Consider the following 19,988-nt stretch of genomic DNA (forward strand, 5'->3'; position numbering starts at 1 on the left):
TCAGAGTTTTAGTAATATAGATAGATAATCAGTTTAGATAGTACTTTGGCTTTGGGCTTGGTTTTCTTGATTGACCGCTTATCCTGGTGTTATAACACGTAGTTTGTGTTTTAATTGTAATCCAGAAAGTTTGGACTAAATTGACTTTAATTTCAAAAGCAGATTTTATACATTGCTAATTTAACACAAAACATTATTTTATGTCTGACATTTGTGTCTGTAGAGTAGACTATCTCTTGTTTTAAAGAATGGAGATCGCCAAATGTGATGGTTTGTGCCTCAATAGTCAACTTTATATTGAATAACATCTAGTTTGGCTCAGGACTTTCTTCTCATTTCTCCTTGCTTCATTTGATGTCCTGAACAGTCAACATCAAGGAATCCTTATCTCTCATTTGTCTATGCGTCTGCCTGCCACTTTCTTGTCTCATTTACTGCTTTTTTTTGTAATAGAGGTCATGTTTAGTGGCCGTTTTGATCAATGTCGAAGTCAAGTCAAGTCTGGTGTATTGTCATATACACAGGTATAGTGAGGTACCGGACAATGAATAATCATCTCTCATGAATGTGGCCAACCCATTCCAAATGTTTTAAGCTTGATTCTGAATGTAGGCTGACAGAATTTAGCACTTGCTGGAACCTCTGGGATGGTGACATTTTCCTATCAACATCTGCGGCAAAGAAATGGAAACGTTTAATTCGTAGTAATTTATATTTTTTTAATTGATATTTTGTGGTCAAAATTAAGAAATTGCAATGGAAAAATAATAGTAAAGCATAAAATATTGATGCTTTTCTCAGGTGACGAAGCGCATTTAGGGCAGGCATACAAGGAGAAATATCAGTATTTCGCAAATTGCCAAATTTATGTTTGTCGCTTGCTGCATTGACATTTGAAATTCACAGATACAAGGATAGGATTCATAGGAAAATCTGCAGCTATTTGGATTGGAGGGGTTTATAGTTATATTTGCCAAATGCAGGCAAATGGGACTAGCTCATAATGTCAGTTTGGTTGGGATGGATAGGGTGGGCTGACGGGCCTGTTTCCTGCTCTGTGACTATGAATCCATGCCGATTACTATTTATATTCATTATGTAGCCAGGAATTATGTTTTTATGCATATTTTGTGTGTTGAATCACATGTTGTGCCTATGATTTGTACCAGGGATCTGAGCAATAATAACATCCTGGTTTTGGGTCCTGGCGCCTTTTCACAACTATCAAGCATACATTTCCTGTAAGTATTATTTTCACAGGTTTTATGTGTGAATTGTTAAAAGCAATATTATTATTAAAACAAATGTGCTCAGTAGCATTACCCTAAAATTTAGGTTATCATTGAATCTAATTAAAACGCTCAATATCATACTGTGCATTTGTAATGTTATCTGTAAAATTATATCATTTTATTTCTGTTCTTTCCCTGTTGTTTCAACGAATTACACGTTTTAAGCAAATAATCCATGTGTATTGCAGATTCTTAATTACTATCTACAGTAATGCACCAAAATAGTTACTTTTGATAACTAATACAAAGGTTGAAGATTGTGGTTTGAGTTTTTGAAGAGATACTTCTGTTGTAACATTTGGCAACTAAACAAAACCACAAAGTTGTGTTTAACCTAATCTGAAATAATGCAAAATACATCTGAAAATTTGGAAGTGATTCCATTGTAAGTTTATAAAACCATACCAATAGCATGTGAAAAAATAACAAATATTTGAAAGCTGGAAAAAAATCACAACCATTGTCTGCATTTTCATCCCTTTGTTTCTTCACTCCCCCATTCCTCTGTATCTTTTCAAACAAATTTTCAGTTTTCACTTCTGAGGGTACTTCAAAATGCTCACTTTGATTTTCCCTTGGCAGATGTTGACTTAGTATGTCCACATTTTTCTATTTCAGTTTCAGATTTCAGCATTGGCTGAGTTTTTTCTTCATTGAGTTACTTATTAGATTTAGATAGGTGGCTCATCTTGGTAGGAATTGGGGCACTTCTAATTGACAATGGAACACATAGCCTAAAAATAAAATAGGTGAGATATGGATAGATCCTCTACATAATATTAAGTAACAGTGATGTGAATACTTGATCCCTGACTGCTGATTTCCAAGTCTGAGATGTTGAGTCACAAGAGATCTGAGACCAAAACATATTATAACTCTTGCAAATTTAAGCTTCATCCCTCCAGTCTCTTTCTCTTGTTCTTTGCAGTGGTCAGCCCTCGTTTAAGCCATTGCTGTTTTAAACCAGAATTATGACTTTAAGTGGAAAATATATGCATATGTGGTGTTTTACGAAGGTCAAAGAGAAAATCTATTTACTTTGCTGGATCCAAATCCTCATTGATCATACATTGAAGAATAAGCACTATTTAGGTGCAAATTAGAAAATTTGAATACAAAATTTAGACAACCTGAATACAACAATTAGTAAAACCGATTTTCTTATATTTATGGAGTCCATACCATAATTCGTGGATGCATATGATGAGAAATGTCTAATTGAACAATCTATTTGCCAAGCACGTTTACTTTGTCCGCCAAAGTCTATTGGATCTCCTGGTTGCTAACCATTTTAACTTGTCTTCCCATTCATCTTACGATCTTTCTGTCCTGGGCCTCCTCCATTGCCTGAGTGACTGGAGGAACAGTGCCTCATATTCTGCTTGGGTAGCTTACACCCCACAGGTATGAACATTGGATTCTCCAATTTCAAATAACACCTCCCTCTATCCCATCCCTGTGTACATACATTTCTCCCACCATCTCCTCCCTCTGTCTGGAGAAGGGTCCCGACCCGATATGTAATTTGTCTATTCTCTTCACAGATTTTGCCTGACCCGTTGAATTCCTTGTCACTTTGTGTTTTCCTGAAACTGTTTGACCTCTGCAAAACATTGAATAATTAGACATTGTTCATGTATTTTCACAGTTCTTCGTGTGTGCATGGAGATTGCACACTCTCCCACATTCTCACAGTTCATTCCAGATATTTGCTATCCTCTGAGAAAAATCTTAATTCCTCAAATCTTTAAATTGTTCCTCTTAAACCTGCAACCTGCAGTTCCAGATCCCTTGCTCTGGGAAAAAGGCTGTGGAGGCTATTATATTTATTCAGGATAGATTTCTGGAAATCACTGCAAAATCAAGGTTATTGGGACAGTGCTGGAAAATGACTCTGCGATAGTAGATCAGTCATTATCTTCAGTGCACGCCATACGCAAGAAGAATAAATCATTATCTTAATGAATAGTGGGAGTAGGCTCAAAGGGTGAGGGTCTACTTCAGCTCCTGTCTTAAGTTCTTATATTACAACAGATTGGAAAAGATGTCGAGGAACCAGGGTACTGAAGAATCATGGAAGTGAAGAAACAACATCTGATTTGATCATTTGAGGGGAAATATAATCTGAGCACTGTATTGAACACATATCTGACACAACCAGCAGGAAAATACATGGGCATAAAATTACATAAAATTAAGCAGACTTCTATACGTTTTTGATTATTTTATCAAATTTGTGTTCATCGACCCTTGATTGTAAATACCAGGGAATCCTTTACAGTTTCACAAGCACAATTTTTTTACAAAAAAATTACCAACTTCACATAATGGGGCAATTATGGGTAATGTAACAAAATAAAGAATAATGATGACAGACATGCGAGTCTCACAAGGGCCATATACAGACATACAGAATAGGAGCAGAAGTAAGCCATTAATTAATATCTTGGCTGATCTAATTGTGACCTCAATTTGTATTCCTGCCTACCCCATCAACCTTTCACCCTCTTGCTAAGCAAGAATCTACTAACGTATTATAATACAGAAGGTAACTGTTCAGATCATCGAGTTCATGCCCCCCCCCCCTCCCCCAGTGAAGCAGTCTCATCACCCCTCTCCTCAATTCCCTCCACCATTGTAACTTAACTTCTTGCACATGCCCACTTTTAATATTTTGCCAAATACCTATGCGAATGGGAAATTTAAAATAACCAATTAACATACCAGCATATTTTGATATTTGGGATGTACAAGGAAATCAGACCACCTGGAAGAAACTATGGGGCAAATGTGCAAACTCCAAACTGCCAGCACCCAAGGCCAGGATCAAACCTGTATCCCTGGAACTGTGATGCAACAGAGGTAACTTCCTTGTTTATGAAGAATCTATCCATGGTTGCCTTAAAAATATTAAAATACTTTTCTTCCCCTGCCCTTTGAGTTCCAAAGCTTATATCTCTCACGGAGGGATTTGTACAGGAAAATTAGAATTTTAAAATGTTGTATCAAATGATGAGCTATTGTAAATTAATGAGCATTGGAGTGATGGATAAAATGAGTTTCCATCCCACGTCTTGTCTTTCAGTCAACTCACGGTTGTATATTCCTTCTCTATCAACGTGCCAGTTCTGAAATTTTATTCTTTCAACTTTCCTTTCTGTTCAGACAGGAAATTTCTCAAATTTTCTGGTATGTTGGCACCATTCTCTCAGCCTTCAGGGTTTACAATATTATTTCCAGTGCTACAGGAATTTTCTACTCATCCTAGTTTCTCTGTTCTTCCATAGTGCTTTTTCTCTGCCTTTTATGCAAATTTGTAAACATATATTTTGAATGTTCTTCTACCATTTACATGTGATGAACATAAGTAACATGAACAAAGCTGGTCATCTGCTTGAAATAATATCATTACTACACTCGATCCATACTTCTGATAGATTATTTCTACAGAGATGTATTTGTAAATAAAATAATTATGTAAGCCTTGAACACAGACAATGGACACCATAAAACAACTTATCTGAAACGTTTAACTATCTGTGTTCTCTTTTAGGAATGTAAGTGATAACTATTTAAGCTTAATAGGTAATGGAGCGTTTGAACATTTGGATTCAGTAATCTACTTGTAAGTATGTTTCATTTATTATTGCTAAAATCATAATTAAACATTTAAGTTAAAAATATAGACCTCTAAAGATTTGAGTGGATTTAAAATAATTTTATCTTTACAATTCTGTGGTTTATTGCTATCATGATAACTCAAAGATATTACATTGTTTTCAATATTTAAGCTTATTTTTCAAATTATTCATGGGTGAGGAGATACTGTAAATGCATTACCTTTGGTTTATGTTTATTATTGTTTGTGTACCGAGGTACAGTGAAAGGCTTTGTTTTGTATGTTATCCAATCTGATGAGATACTGTACATAAATACAATCACGTCAAACTCAAGCACAATAGGTAGAGTAAAGGGGAAGATGTAGAGCGCAGAATATAGATCGCAGCACTATAGCGCATCAGTTCCATATACAAAATCCAATGTCTGCAAAGGTGAAACGGACAGTATCCTATCTTATGGGTCAAGAGTGTTTTATTGTCATATGTACCGGAACAGAACAATGAAATTCTTAGTAGGAACGAGAAACTGTAGATGCTGGTTTATATCAAAGATAGCCACAAAGTGCTGGAGTAACTCAGTGGGTCAGGCAGCATATCCGGAGAGAAAGGATGGGTGATGTTTTAGGTCGGGACCCATCTGCAGTCTGAAGAAGGATCCTAATCCGAAACATCACTGATCCTTTTTCTCCAGAAATGCTGCCTGACCGCTGAGTTACTCCAGCACTTTGTATCTAACAATGAAATTCTTACTTGCAGCAGCAACATAACAGGTTTGTAAACTCAGAACTCAATAGGTAATATAATAAACAAACAAAAAAGTTCAATAAATTAAAAAAACAATATAGTGCAAAAAGAAAACAGAGCCAAAGACCCTAATGCAACCCAGGCAGTTCGTAGTTCGGAGTTTAGTTGGAGTTTGTAATGTTCAATAGCCTGTTGGTTGTTGGGAAGAAGAGGTTCCTGAACATGGATGTTGGACTCCTATACCTTCTTCCCGATGGCAGGAGTGAGATGAAAGCTTGGCCATGATGGTGTGGGTCCTAATGATGTTGGCTGCCTTTTTGAGACAACACTACCTATAGATTCCCTTGAGGGCGAAAAGGTCAGTACCTGTGATGGACCGGGCAATGTTCACCACTTTTTGCAATCTCCATCATTCCTGCGTGTTCAAGTTGCCGAACCAGGCTGTGATGCAACCAGCTAATATCCTCTCTACCATACATCTGTAGAGGTTCAAGAGAGGATTCGTTGACGTAGCGAATCTCCTCAATCTTCTAAGGAAGTCGAGGCATTGATGGGGTTTCTTTATGATTGCATCAATGTGCTGGCTCCAGGACAGATCTTCAGAGATATGCACGTCCAGGAACTTGACGTTTTTGACTCTCTCCACCATTGTCCCATCGATGGAGACAGGTTTGTGGATCCTCGGACTTCCTCTTCCAAAGTCAACAATCAGTTCCTTGGTTTTACTGACGTTGAGAGCAAGGTTATTCTGGCACCCTTCAGTCAAACCATCGATCTCCCTCTTTTACCCTGACTCATCATTATCTATCATTTGTTCGATAACGGTGGTGTCTTCGGCGAATTGAAAGATGGAGTTGGAACTGCGTCCGGCTCCACATTCATGGATATAAAGTGAGTAGAGCAAGGGGCTAAGCATACAGCCTTGAGATCAAGGACTGTGCAGTTAGCATTGAGACATGTAAAGCAGAAGTCCTGAGCTGAATTAGCTGTTTATGTTGAGGATACTGCCCTTCTCAGCATTTTGAAGGTAGTAAAACTTCATTAAGATTCCTGCAGCTGATCATCAAGCATTGCCGTACACTGATTGATGTGGAAAGCTAGTGAGGACTGAATGGATTACATAATTATAATCATAAAGCCATGGTGTCATTCAGTGCAGAAACATACCCTTTGGCCAATCAGTTTTATACCAACGTAACAATTCCAGATACTTCTTATATGTTGTGAAACCCCCCACCATAGGCAGTGCATTCCAGATTCTAGCCACCCTCTGGGTAAAAATATTCTTCCTCATATTCCCTATAAACCTCTGACCTTGTACCCTATAGTTTTAGATACTTCTGATATGGTGCAGTTTCCTTTTTCCTACCCTATCGCCGCTCTCCATAATTTTGTACACTTCTAGTAGGTTATCACATCCCCCTCAGCCTCCTCCATGGAAAACAAACCGAGTCTATCCAGTCTCTGAACTGAAATGTCTTCATCCCAAGAAACATTCTGGTGAATCTCCACTGTACACTCTTCAATGTATACACATCCTTTCTCCAGTGTAGCAACCAGAATACATACTATACTCCTGCTGTGGCATAATCAGTGTTTTATGTTGTACCATAACCTTCCTTGTTTTATATTCTGTGCCTTGCTTCATGAAGATAAGTATCCCATAAGCTTTCTTCATTACCTCACCAACATGTGCTACCACCTTATGGGATCCTTGGTGTCCTCTGTTCCCCAGTACTCCTCCCTGCCATTTGTTGTGTACATCCTACTCATATTGGTCATCGTAAAGTGATCGTTTTGGCATAATTAGGATTAAATTCCATCTGCCATTACGCTGCTCATTTTACCAAGTTATTAAGATCATCCTATAGTCTACAACTCTCCTCGTTATCACCAACATGACTGATTTTCATGTCATCTGCAAGTTGCGATATTTCACTGTCTGGGCTCACGTAAAAAGGATGGTTGAGAAGGCAATATGTTGAGACACATCAAATCTGAATCAATATGTTGTGGAAAATCAGGGAAGCATTTTACTATTTACATTGTGGTCGCCTATATATGCACATGCTATTTCCCTTAAAATTGAAGTGATACGTTGAAAAGGAAAGGTCAAACTAGACGTGTATGTACTAATTTCTATTGTGTACTACTCTGTATTCTACTCTGAAAAGCGAGAAACAAACATTGTTACAATGAGAGAGAGAAGTAATGCAAGGCGGATTGGGGGCAATGTATCTTGTACTGCAGGCATACAGGCATTTCCTGCCTTTCAGAATTATATTAATGGAACAGGTTGCCAACATAATTAATTCTGGTCTGCAACTGCCTGGAAACTTGTAGAAGTGGAAATATTTTTTTTAAATATGGAGATTATGGGAATTTGTTATGAGACATAAAGTATGTAAATATAAAACATATCCATTCTCTCACATATACATAACTAGGCACATGCAAATTCAATGTAAGCAAATGTAATAGATATTTATCAAGTCACATATAAAAGCATTGCCGGTTATTTGGAAATGTAATAGTCTTTTTTCACTTTTAGGGACCTTCGTGCAACATCTATTTCTCTTGATATACTTAAAAGTATTTTAGAAAGTACAACAAATATCGTCAACCTGTAAGTATATCTGTAGCTCAACGAATATCTTATGTTTTTACAGATTGCTTCCTTCTTTAGTAAGTATTTAATATATACACATCCAAGACATAAAAATATGTTCATGAATTATTTGGTTTTGCAGCATACTTATTAAATATTGATGTACAGGTCAAACAGTTTCATGGAAGTTTAGAAACCATGTACTATTAAAGATGATTATTTTATTGTATTTTAAGAATTAAGTTTGAACATCATAATCTGAATCATAGAATTATTTCAAAATTGTGAGATGTGCAGTCTGGATGATAATCTAATGGCACACCATACAGAAAAAATATTGATAGTAACTTGTCAGCAAAATGACTAATTGATTGTTCATGTAACTATCTGGAACTTAGGGCCTATATACATGAGAATAGAAGTATTAACATTTTTTTCAAGGACTGTTGCTGATTTTTTTACCACACCCTGACGATGGATGATCCATAAAGATTAAAATGTAGTGATAAAGATTACTCATCATGCATAATGATAAATCTAAATAAAGATCCTGCACCAGGGATTGTTCTCCCATTTAGATCACTGAGGACTGGAACATAGAAATTAGATGGTAAACTTCTCATATTTAGGCAGTAAGGGCCCAAAATTAAATTTTATCTGGAATGATCATTTTCTGATCATTTTCAGGAGAAATTGTTATAGTTGTGAAATTGAACCTGGCATTTCCATGTAAAGTGTGGTTGACCGTTTTTTGTGTCACATATGTGTAATGACTTGGAGATACAAAAGATTGCAGATTCTGGAATCTGGAGCAAAGTATAAGCAGCAGAGGAACTCAGTGGGTCTAGCAGCATCTGTGGAGGCAATGGGATATATTTCTGATCAAGATCTTTTATTGGAACTAAGAATGTAGAGGGAAGATAGTCAATGTATAGAAGTGAGAGGTCAAGGCAGACAGGGGAGGGATGATGGGCAGATGGAACTAGGGAGAGGACAGCAAGGGGATAGGATAGGTGAACCAACGGAAGAGATATCCAGGTGGATGGGTTTGTGGATGATGGGAAGTGGAACCAGCAGACAAGGGCGTATTCTTGTTGTCTGGAGCTTGCAGAAGCCAAACAGCAGTTCTCAAACACCTCCTCATAGTTTCCTTGGACCATAACCCACTGTCTCCCAGAATATTACAGATCTCATCACATAAGATATCTCCCCTCCGCAGCCTCCAACCTGAAGGTGCCCAATGATGATTTGGAATGATTGTAGCACACACTCCTCAAATTTCGTAGTCCACAGAAATTGGCCTCCATTTTGAGACCAATCTATGAAAATATATGTAAGTTATGATATAAATCAATGGGGTCTTCCAAAGAGTCAATTTTAGTGAACACCAATATAAAACTAGGCTACATTATTGTCCCAGCACTTTTCTTAATCTTTCACATTGCAGGGTGGCATTGTAGTATGGACAGCATTGTGGTCCATCTACAAGAGCCACTGCCTCATTGCCAGAGACGTGGGTTTAATCCTGATCTCAGATCTGTCAGCTCATTTTCAGCACTAATGGGAAGCTGTTCAGCCTACTGCGACCTCACTGCTTAACCAAGGTTGACTGCAGTATGCAAACAATGCCTGCCTTTTTGCACACTCAGAGGCTGAGTTCCAAGCCATTGTCAATTCAGTGAATCTTACAAGAGGATGAACCTTACATGGCAAGCCAAAGGTTTTCTGCCAACTCCACAGCCTTCATAGAATGAAGATTCCCATTGAGACCCTGGAACAAATGGACTGAATGCTCTCACAAACTTCTGTAATACACTGTGGAAAGTATCCTGACTGATTGCATCATGGCCTGGTACTGCAATTCTAATGCACAGGAATGCAGAGACTGCAGAGAGTGGTGGATTCAGCCCAGTCCGTCATGGGCGTAGCCCTCCTCACCATAGAAAGCATCTACATGACGCATTGGCTCACGAAGGTGACATCTATCATCAAGGATCCCCACCATCTGGGCTATGTCTTCTCTCCCTGCTGCTGTCAGGTAGAAGGTACAGAAGCCTGAGTCGCACATCATCAGGAACAGCTACTTTCCTACATTAGTCTGAAGAAGGGTCTGAAGAAGGGTCTCAACCCGAAATGTCACCCATTCCTTCTCTCCAGAGATGCTGCCTGACCCGCTGAGTTACTCCAGCATTTTGTGTCTACCTTCGATTTAAACCAGCACCTGCAGTTCTTTCCTACACACTTTCCTAAATTATCAGTTTCCTGTATAGCACCTAATTTCGTTCAGACTTCGGTCTGAATGACAATAAAGGCTATCTATCTATCTATCTATCTATCTATCTATCTATCTATCTATCTATCTATCTATCTATCTATCTATCTATCTATCTATCTATCTATCTATCTATCTATCTATCTATCTATCTATCTATCTATCTATCTATCTATCTATCTATCTATCTATCTATCTATCTATCTATCTATCTATCTATCTATCATTTTGGGCTAATTACTTGGTTTTTGCACTGTCTTTTTATTTTTATGTCTTGTAGAATTTCCATGTCATTTTTGTTCCATTCAATTCAACGATTCAATGATTTAATGATACTTTATCAATTTATGTATAAGTTATGTTTTTGTGTGTTGTCTGAGTCCATGTGCTTGTGAAGCTGCTGCAAGCCAGATTTTCATTGTACCTTCAGCTACCGTGTTTGTACATCTAACAATAAACTTTACTTGACTACCTCCTGTATCTCGAGAGCCATCTCTCGATGAAGGTAGCTTTTGATGATGAAATACACCATTCAAGGCGGTCCTTGTCTAGGAGGTTCTAATGATGTCTTATAGCATTGATTTTGCAGAAAAAGCAGTGAAAGTGTGGCAGGCCCACACCTGTTTGTATTATTCATTAAGGGAAATTTGCCAGGTAATTGCCTCAATTGTTTGGTGAAATATTTCTCTCAGGGATCAAATAGAGTGAACAGATGCTCTCCGACTTATTCTGGAAGACTTATTTCAAAATGATTTCGGTGGTGATATGTGTAGATCTAATCATAATTCTGGTTTGAATAATAACGGTGTTTATCAGGTCTGTTGTACTTAATATAGAAACATAGAACTGAATATGCTGGTTTATACCAAAGATAGACACAAAGTGCTTGAATAAGTCAGCGGATCAGGCAGCATCTCTGAAGATAGGTCTCGACCAGAAACATCATCTATCCATAATCTCCAGAGATGCTGCCAGACCCGTTGAATTACTCCAACACTTTGCGTCTATCTGTTCCACTTAATATTATTTGTTCATATCCAGGTTTTAAATCTACTACCCATTCAGTTTCTTCTCCATGCACAATTCTAAATAGGTTGTAAATTTTCTGTGATACTTTGCTGGCTGAAAAAGTTGCCAGCTAACATTTCAGCAATAAACTAAAATGTAACATCTTGCATAAATTTGCAGATTGAAATGCTTACATTGTATTCAAGCATACAGAACTTCACCAACAAAAGCTACCTTTTGTGGCTCTCGAGATACGTGAGGTAGTCAAGTAAAGTAAGCATGCAGGTAAAGCAGGCAATGAGGAAAGCCAATGGCATGTTGGCTTTCATAACAAGAGGATTTGAGTATAAGAGCAAAAAGGTCTTTCTGTAGTTGTACAGGGCCCTGGTGAGACCACAACTGGAGTATTGTGTGCAGTTTTGGTCTCCTAATTTAAGGGAGGACATTCTTGCTATTGAGGGAGTGGCAGCTATTGCTATTGAGGGAGGTTCAATAAATAAACCCGCCGATATCGTGCAAAACAAAACAAAACCTGGAGTCCCTAGTGCATGGAGTCCCTAGTGCAAACAATGCAGTTTGTAGTTCAGATTTTAGTTCGAGTTAATATGATAAGTTTTAATCTACAATTTGAGAGGGAGAAAGGTAAATCGGAGGTGACAGTTGGACAAAGGGGACTATGGAGCCATGAGGGAGGAGCTGGCCAAAGTTGACTGGAAAGATACCCTAGCAGGGATGACAGTGGAACAACAATGGCAGGTATTTATGGGAATAATATAGAAGGTGCAGTGAAGTTCTGTATGCTTGAATACAATGTAAGCATTTCAATCTGCAAATTTATGCAAGATGTTACATTCCAAAGAGGAAGAAAGATTCCAAGGGGAGTAAGGGATGACAGTGGCTGACAAGGGAAGTCAGGGACAGTATAAAAATAAAAGAGAAGAAATACAACATAGCAAAGATGAGCGGGAAGCCAGAGGATTGGGTAACGTTTAAAGAGCAACAGAAGATAACTAAAAAGGCAATATGGGGAGAAAAGATGAGGTACGAAGGGAAGCTAGCCAAGAATATAAGGGAGGATAGTAAAAGCTTCTTTAGGTATGTGAAGAGGAAAAAATTAGTTAAGACCAAAGTTGGACCCTTGAAGACTGAAAAGGGTGAATATATTATGGGGAACAAGGAAATGGCAGATGAGTTGAGCAGGTACTTTGGATCCGTCTTCACTAAGGAGGACACAAACAATCTTCCTGATGTACTAGCCAGAGGATCTGGGTTGACGGAGTTACTGAAGGAAATCCACATTCGGCAGGAAATAGTGTTGGGTAGACAGATGGGACTGAAGGCTGATAAATCCCCAGGGCCTGATGGTCTGCATCCTAGGGTACTTAAGGAAGTGGCTCTAGAAATTGTGAACGCATTGATGATCATTTTCCAATGTTCTATAGATTCAGGATCAGTTCCTGTGGATTGGAGGGTAACTATTGTTATCCCACTTTTTAAGAAAGGCGGGAGAGAGAAAACAGGGAATTATAGACCAGTTAGCCTGACATCGGTGGTGGGGAAGATGCTGGAGTCAATCATAAAAGATGAAATAGCTGCACATTTGGATAGCAGTAACAGGATCGGTCCGAGTCAGCATTGGATTTATGAAGGGGAATTCATGCTTGACTAATCTTCTGGAATTTTTTGAGGATGTAACTAGGAAAATGGACAAGGGAGAGCCAGTAGATGTAGTGTATCTGGACTTTCGGAAAGCATTTGATATGGTCCCATATAGGAGATTAGTGGGCAAAATTATGGCACATTGTATTGGGGGTAGAATGCTGACTGGATAGAAAATTGGTTGGCAGACAGGAAACAAAGAGTAGGGATTAACGGATCCCTTTCTGAATGGCAGGCAGTGACTAGTGGGGTACCGCAAGGCTCGGTGCTGGGACCGCAGCTATTTACAATATATATTAATGATTTAGATGAAGGGATTACAAGTAACATTAGCAAATTTGCAGATGACACAAAGCTGGGTGGCAGTGTCAACTCTGAGGAGGATGCTATGAGAATGCAGGGTGACTTGGACAGGTTGGGTGAGTGGAGAGATGCAGATAAATGTGAGGTTATCCACTTTGGTGGCAAAAACAGGAAGGAAGATTATTATCTAAGTGGTGTCAAGTTGGGAAAAGGGGAAGTACAATGGGATCTGCGGGTCGTTGTTCATCAGTCAAGTAAAGTAAGCATGCAGCTACAGCAGGCAGTGAAGAAAGTGAATGGCATGTTGGCCTTCATAACAAGAGGAGTTGAGTATAGGAGCAAATATGTCCTTCTGCAGTTGTACAGGGACCTAGCGAGACGACACCTGGAGTATTGTGTGCAGTTTTGGTCTCCAAATTTGAGGAAGGACATTGTTGCTATTGAGGGAGTGCAGCGTAGGTTGACAAGGTTAATTCCCGGGATGGCGGGACTGTCATATGCTGAGAGAATGGAGCGGCTGGGCTTGTATACTTTGGAATTTAGAAGGATGAGAGGGAATCTTATTGAAACATATAAGATTATTAAGGGTTTGGACATGTTAGATGCAGGAAACATGTTCCCGATGTTGGGGGAGTCCAGAACCAGGTGCCACAGTTTAAGAATAAGGGGTAAGCCATTTAGAATGGAGATGAGGAAACACTTTTTCACACAGAGAGTTGTGAGTCTGTGGAATTCTCTGCCTCAAGAGACAGCTAGCTAGGGCTCTTGAAGATAAAGGAGTCAGGGGATATGGGGAGAAGGCAGGAACGAAGTACTGATGGTGGATGATCAGCCATGATCACATTGAATGGTTTGAAGGGCCGAATGGCCTACTCCTGCATCTATTGACCATTGAGTTTGTCATGTTCAATAGCCTGTTGGTTGTAGGGAAGAAGTGCCTCCTGAACCTGGACATTACAGTTTTCAGATTCATATACTTTCTTCGTTATGGCAGGATTGAAATGGGAATGGGGCCAGGATGGTGTGGGTCCTTGATGTATCTGGCATTTGAGACAGCGCCTCCTATAGATCCCTATGATGGTGGGGAGGTCAGTACCCGTGATAGACTGGGCAGTGTTCACCACTTTTTGTAATCTCCTTTGTTCCTGGGTTTTTGAGTTGCTGACCTAGGCCATGATACAACCAGTTAATATGTTGGAAGGGAGAGTGGACGCTGGCGCGCTTTAGCTGCCGCTGCTCTCTCTTCACATTGTGTTTTTTGATTTTTTGATTTTGTGTCTTTGGAGCGATTTCTATCTTTAAGTTGTGTATTGATGATGTCCTTATTATTTATTTTTCTCCGACTATATGTTTTTTTCTCTTCTGTTAACTTTTGTAAGGTGTCCTTGAGACTTTGAAAGGCGCCCGAAAATAAAATGTATTATTATTATTATTATGTTCTCTACCATATACCTGTGGAAGTTTAAGAGAGTATTCATCGACATAGCAAATCTTCTCAATCTTAGGCATTAATGGGAATTCTTTATTATTGCATCAATGTGCTGGGTCCAGATCAGATCTTCCAGGACAGAGATGTGCATCTCCAGGAACTTGAAGTTATGGACTCTCTCCACAATCGACTCATTGATGAAGACGGCTCTGTGGATCCTCGGCCTTCCTCTTCTAAAGTCAACATTCAATTCCTTGATTTTACTGAAGTTGAGAACAAGATTATTGTTCTGCACCATCTGCCAATTGTACTGATTGTGTTCTGTTGATGAGGAAGTCGAGGATTCAGTTGCAAATGGATGCGCAGAGACCTAATTTCCTGAGCTTGTTAACAGGTTTGGAGAGGGTGAAGGTGTTGAACGCTGTGCTCTAGTCTATGAACAACAGCCTGAGAAGTGTGAGGTGTTGCATTTTGGGATGTCGAACAAGGGCAGGATCTATACAGTAAATGGTAGGCCTCTGGGTAGTGTAGAGCAGAGGGATCTAGGAGTACAGGTGCATGGTACCTTGAAGGTCGGGTCGCAGGTAGATAAGGTGGTCTAAAAGGTTTTTGGCATTTTAGCCTTCATCAATCAGAGTATTGAGTTAGGAGGTCATATTGCAGTTGTATAAGATGTTGGTGAGACTGCATTTAGAATATTGCGTTCAGTTCTGCACACCATGTTATAGGAGAGATATTGTCAAGCTTGAAAGGGTTCAGAAAAGATTTATGAGGATGTTGCCAGGACTATAGGGTGTGAGCTATAGGGAGAGGTTGAATAGGCTGGGTTTTATTCCATGGAGCACAGGAGGATGAGGGGGAATCTTATAGAGGTGTACAAAATCATGAGAGGAATAGATCAGGTAGATGCACAGTATATTGATCAGAGTGGGGGAATCGAGGACATAGGTTCAAGGTGAAGGGGAAAAAATTGAATAGGAATCTGAGGGTAACTTTTTCACACAAAGGATGGTGGCTGTATGTAACAAACTGCCTGAGTATGTGGTTGAGGCGGGGACTATCCCATCGTTTAAGAGGCAGTTAGACAGGTACATGAATAGGACAGGTTTGGATGGATATGGACTAAGCGCAGGCAGGTGGGACTAGTGTAGCTGGAACATTGTTGGCTGGTGTGGGCAAATTGGGCCGGAGGGCCTGTTTCCACACTGTATCATTCTATGACTCTGTGACTATGAATATTAAATTTGTAATCCACCTTGTTCAAATAGAAGAAATCAGCTTCCTCAGTTTATGCTATCAAAACTCAACATACTTAAGAAAAATCTTTAATATAGCCCTTTAAATCTTTCCCCATTGCAGTGGCCTCTTATCCCTGACAGTATCTTTGCAGATCTATGGCGCTGAGACTTTGTGGCAGAGATGTACTTTCTATATTGGGGCATCTAATTTATTTGTAGGAATCTAAAAGTATTGTTATGTCATTATAATACTACAATATTTATTTATTTATTTATGCAAGTTTGCCATAATTTTGCCTATTCTTGTACTCAGTGCCCCTGCTTGTGATTTCTGTTTTTAATGACATTAACAATCTTTTATTTGAGTTTTCATAGAGGTATCTGAGCTGATAATTCAACATCCTTAACACCTTCCTTGATTTCATACTTCAATGTCTTGCTTTGCTCTTTCAGAGGTCTGTCGATTCCAACAGTGTGCCTGAGATCACGAAGAATTGTCTGTATTATTGTTTGCCATGCCTTATAGGCAAATGGTGGTTTTACTGCTTTCCTGGAAGAATACATGGAATGCATATTTGAAACAAAAGCACTTAACAAATGCTGATCTCTGGAGGGTGCTCTTCCCATAATCAATACCATTAATCACAATCATTACTTCTATTTAGCCTATTAACCATTACATGTTTTCTATTTTCTCGATGTCATAATGTTTATTTTTTAGCACCATTTCCCAAGTTTTAGTTGTTGGAAAAGCTCAATTGGTACATTGCATGGTTGAGATTGAAGCTGTTATCTTTGATCTTTGTCTAAGTCCCACAGCTTGGACTGATTCCATCCTGGCATTTTCGTGAAACTGAGCTGACCCTTTGCACGTGCTTTACTTTAGTGTTTTACATTTGGATGTGATGACACATCTACACTATTACTAAAAACACCTCTGTCCACCTGTAATATCTCCCAAATTACCCCTGCTTCAATTCATCTGTGCTGAAACTTCATTTATTCCTTTGTTACCCCTGGAATTTGAATATTCCAACACAATCTTACTTGGATACACTTTCACCCTTTTCTGCCCAGGTCTGGGCTGGAGAAACAAGGAACTGCAGATGCTGGTTTACAAAAAGGATACAAAGTGCTGGAGTAACTCAGTAGGTCAGCCATCATTCATGGAGAACATAGATAGGTGACGTTTTGGGTTTCGCTTTTTTTTGGGTCCGCTTTCAACACTGTCATCCCCGCCAGCTTGATCACCAAACTCAGCGGGCTTGGCATATCCACCTCCCTCTGCAACTGGACACTGGATTTCCTCACCAACAGACCACAGTCTGTTAGGGTCAACAACCTCACCTCCACCACTATAACACTGAACACCGGCGTGCCACAGGGCTGTGTGCTCAGCCCTCTCCTCTACTCCCTCTTCACCCACGACTGCATCCCTAAGTACGGATCCAACGCCATAATTAAGTTTGCTGACGACACCACGGTGGTAGGACTGATCAGTGACAACGATGAGTCAGCCTACCGAGAGGAGGTCCAGCACCTGATAACCTGGTGTGCCAATAAGAACCTCGTCCTCAACTCCAAGAAGACGAAGGAACTTATTGTCGACTTCAGGAAGGTCAGAGGGGGCAGACATACCCCCATCCACATAAACGGGACTGAGGTGGAGCACGTCTCCAGCTACAAATTCCTCGGGGTACACATCTCGGAGGATTTGTCCTGGTCCCTCAACACCTCCAAGCTGATCAAAAAGGCACAGCAGCGCCTTTACTTCCTGAGGAGGCTCAAGAAAGCCCACCTGTCCCCCCAGATCCTGACCAACTTCTACAGGTGTACCATCGAGAGCATCCTGACCGCCTGCTTCACGGTATGGTACAGCAGCTGCACTGTTGCGGACAGGAAGGCACTACAACGGGTGGTGAAAACCGCGCAGCACATCATCGGTGCCCCGCTCCCTGCCATGGATGCCCTCCACCGAAAACGGTGTCTGAAACGAGCTGGGAAGATCATTAAAGACCCCTCCCACCCCAACCATGGACTGTTTGCCCTCCTCCCATCAGGGAGGCGGTACAGGAGCCTCAGGTCTCGTACCAGTAGGATGAGGAACAGCCTCTACAACCATACCGTCGCATTGCTGAACTCGGAGTCCCGCCGATAGATTCCTCCGGTCCCTCCGTCCCCATTGTTTAATTATTCTGTGTTTTTTTATTATTCTGTATCCTCTTTTTTTTTAAATTTCTATATTGCACTACTACGGACTGACGCAAAACTGCATTTCGTTGTACCCATACTCAGTATTTGTGCAATGACATTAAAGTTGAATTGAATTGAATTGAATTGAATTGAAACACTTCTTCAGATTGATTGGTGGGGGGGGAGGGAATAAAGCTGGAAGACAGGAGGTCCAGGACAAAACGTTGCAGGTAATAGGTCAACACAGGTGAGGGGGGGGGGGGGGGGGGGGTGGGTTTAATAGGCAGATTGTTGGACAAAGACCAGAGATGAGAAAGGCAGAAGGTCAAGAGTGTTTTATTGTCATATGTTCCAGATAGAACAATGAAATTCATACTTGCAGCAGAACAACAGAGTATGTAAACATGGTACACTGTAAACAATATAATAAACGAACGAAAACAAGATCATTATGTGTGTATATATACACATACTCACAAATACACATATATATAGATCCTCTCTCTATATATCTTTATATATACACGTACACGCACATGAAACAAATAATAGTACAATAATAACAATGATAGTCTATGTAGTTCAGAGCTTATTTGAGGTTGTAGTGTTTAATAACCAAATTGCTGTGGGAAGGAGCTGTTCCTGAACCTGGACATTACAGTTTTCAGGCTTCTGTACCTCCTTCCCAATGGCAGGTGTGAAATGAGTGTGTGGCCAGGCTGGTGTAGGTCTCTGATGATGCTGGCTGCCTTTTTGAAGCAGCGACTCCGGTAAATCCCTTTGATGGTGGGGAGGTCAGAGCCGGTGATGGACTGGGCAGAGTTCACAACTTGTTGCAGCCTTCTTTGCTCCTGGGCATTCAAGTTGCCAAACCAGGCCATGATGCAAACTGCAATATGCTGTCTACTGTCCACCTGTAGAAGTTCAAGAGAATCCTTTCAGACATACCAAATCAACGTAATCTCAGGAAGTAGAGGCATTGATGTGCTTTCTTTATAATTGCATCAGTATGTTGGGTCCAGGAAAGATCTTCGGAAATATGCACGGCCAGGAATTTGAAGTTTTATACTCTCTCCACCATCGTCCTGTTGACATAACAGGATTGTGGGTCCTTATCCTTCCTCTTCCAAAGTCCACAATCAGTTCATTGGTCTTACTGGCATTGAGAGCTAGGTTGTTGTGCTGGCAACATTTGGTTAATTGATTGATCACACTGCTATACTCTGACTCATCACCATCTGCAATTCGTCCAACAACGGTGGTGTCGTCAGCGAACTTGAAGATGGAGTTCGCACTGTGTCCAGCTATACAGTCGTGATTATAGAATGGGCAGAGCAGGGGGCTGAGCACACAGCCTTGAAGAGCTCCCGTACTAATTGTTATTGAGGAAGAAGCGTTTCTGCCAAATCGAACTGTAGTGGGTCAAGGTTCTTGTTGAGATAGAAGTTGATATGCGCCATATCCAACCTCTCAAAGCACTTCATCACCACGGACGTTAGTACCACTGGTCGATAGTCATTGAGGCACGTCACCTTACTCTTCTTGGGCATTATTGATGCCCTCTTAAAGCAGGTGTGAACCTCAAACCTCAGTAATGAGAGGTTGAAAATGAGAGGTTGCAA

The 19,988-nt window shown here is 40.0% G+C and overlaps 1 protein-coding gene across 1 annotated transcript in view; it reads left to right on the top strand.

The window, feature by feature from the left end:
- The window catches only part of LOC116988265, a 94,968-nt gene that overhangs the window by 57,655 nt on the left and 17,325 nt on the right, over positions 1 to 19,988 (top strand). The window contains exons 5-7 of the mRNA XM_033044814.1: positions 1,170 to 1,241; positions 4,846 to 4,917; positions 8,208 to 8,282. Coding sequence (XP_032900705.1) covers positions 1,170 to 1,241; positions 4,846 to 4,917; positions 8,208 to 8,282 — 219 coding nt within the window. The remainder of the gene's footprint in view (positions 1 to 1,169; positions 1,242 to 4,845; positions 4,918 to 8,207; positions 8,283 to 19,988) is intronic.

Source organism: Amblyraja radiata, chromosome 2 (genome assembly GCF_010909765.2).
Source record: "Amblyraja radiata isolate CabotCenter1 chromosome 2, sAmbRad1.1.pri, whole genome shotgun sequence".
Taxonomy (NCBI): Eukaryota; Metazoa; Chordata; class Chondrichthyes; order Rajiformes; family Rajidae; genus Amblyraja; species Amblyraja radiata.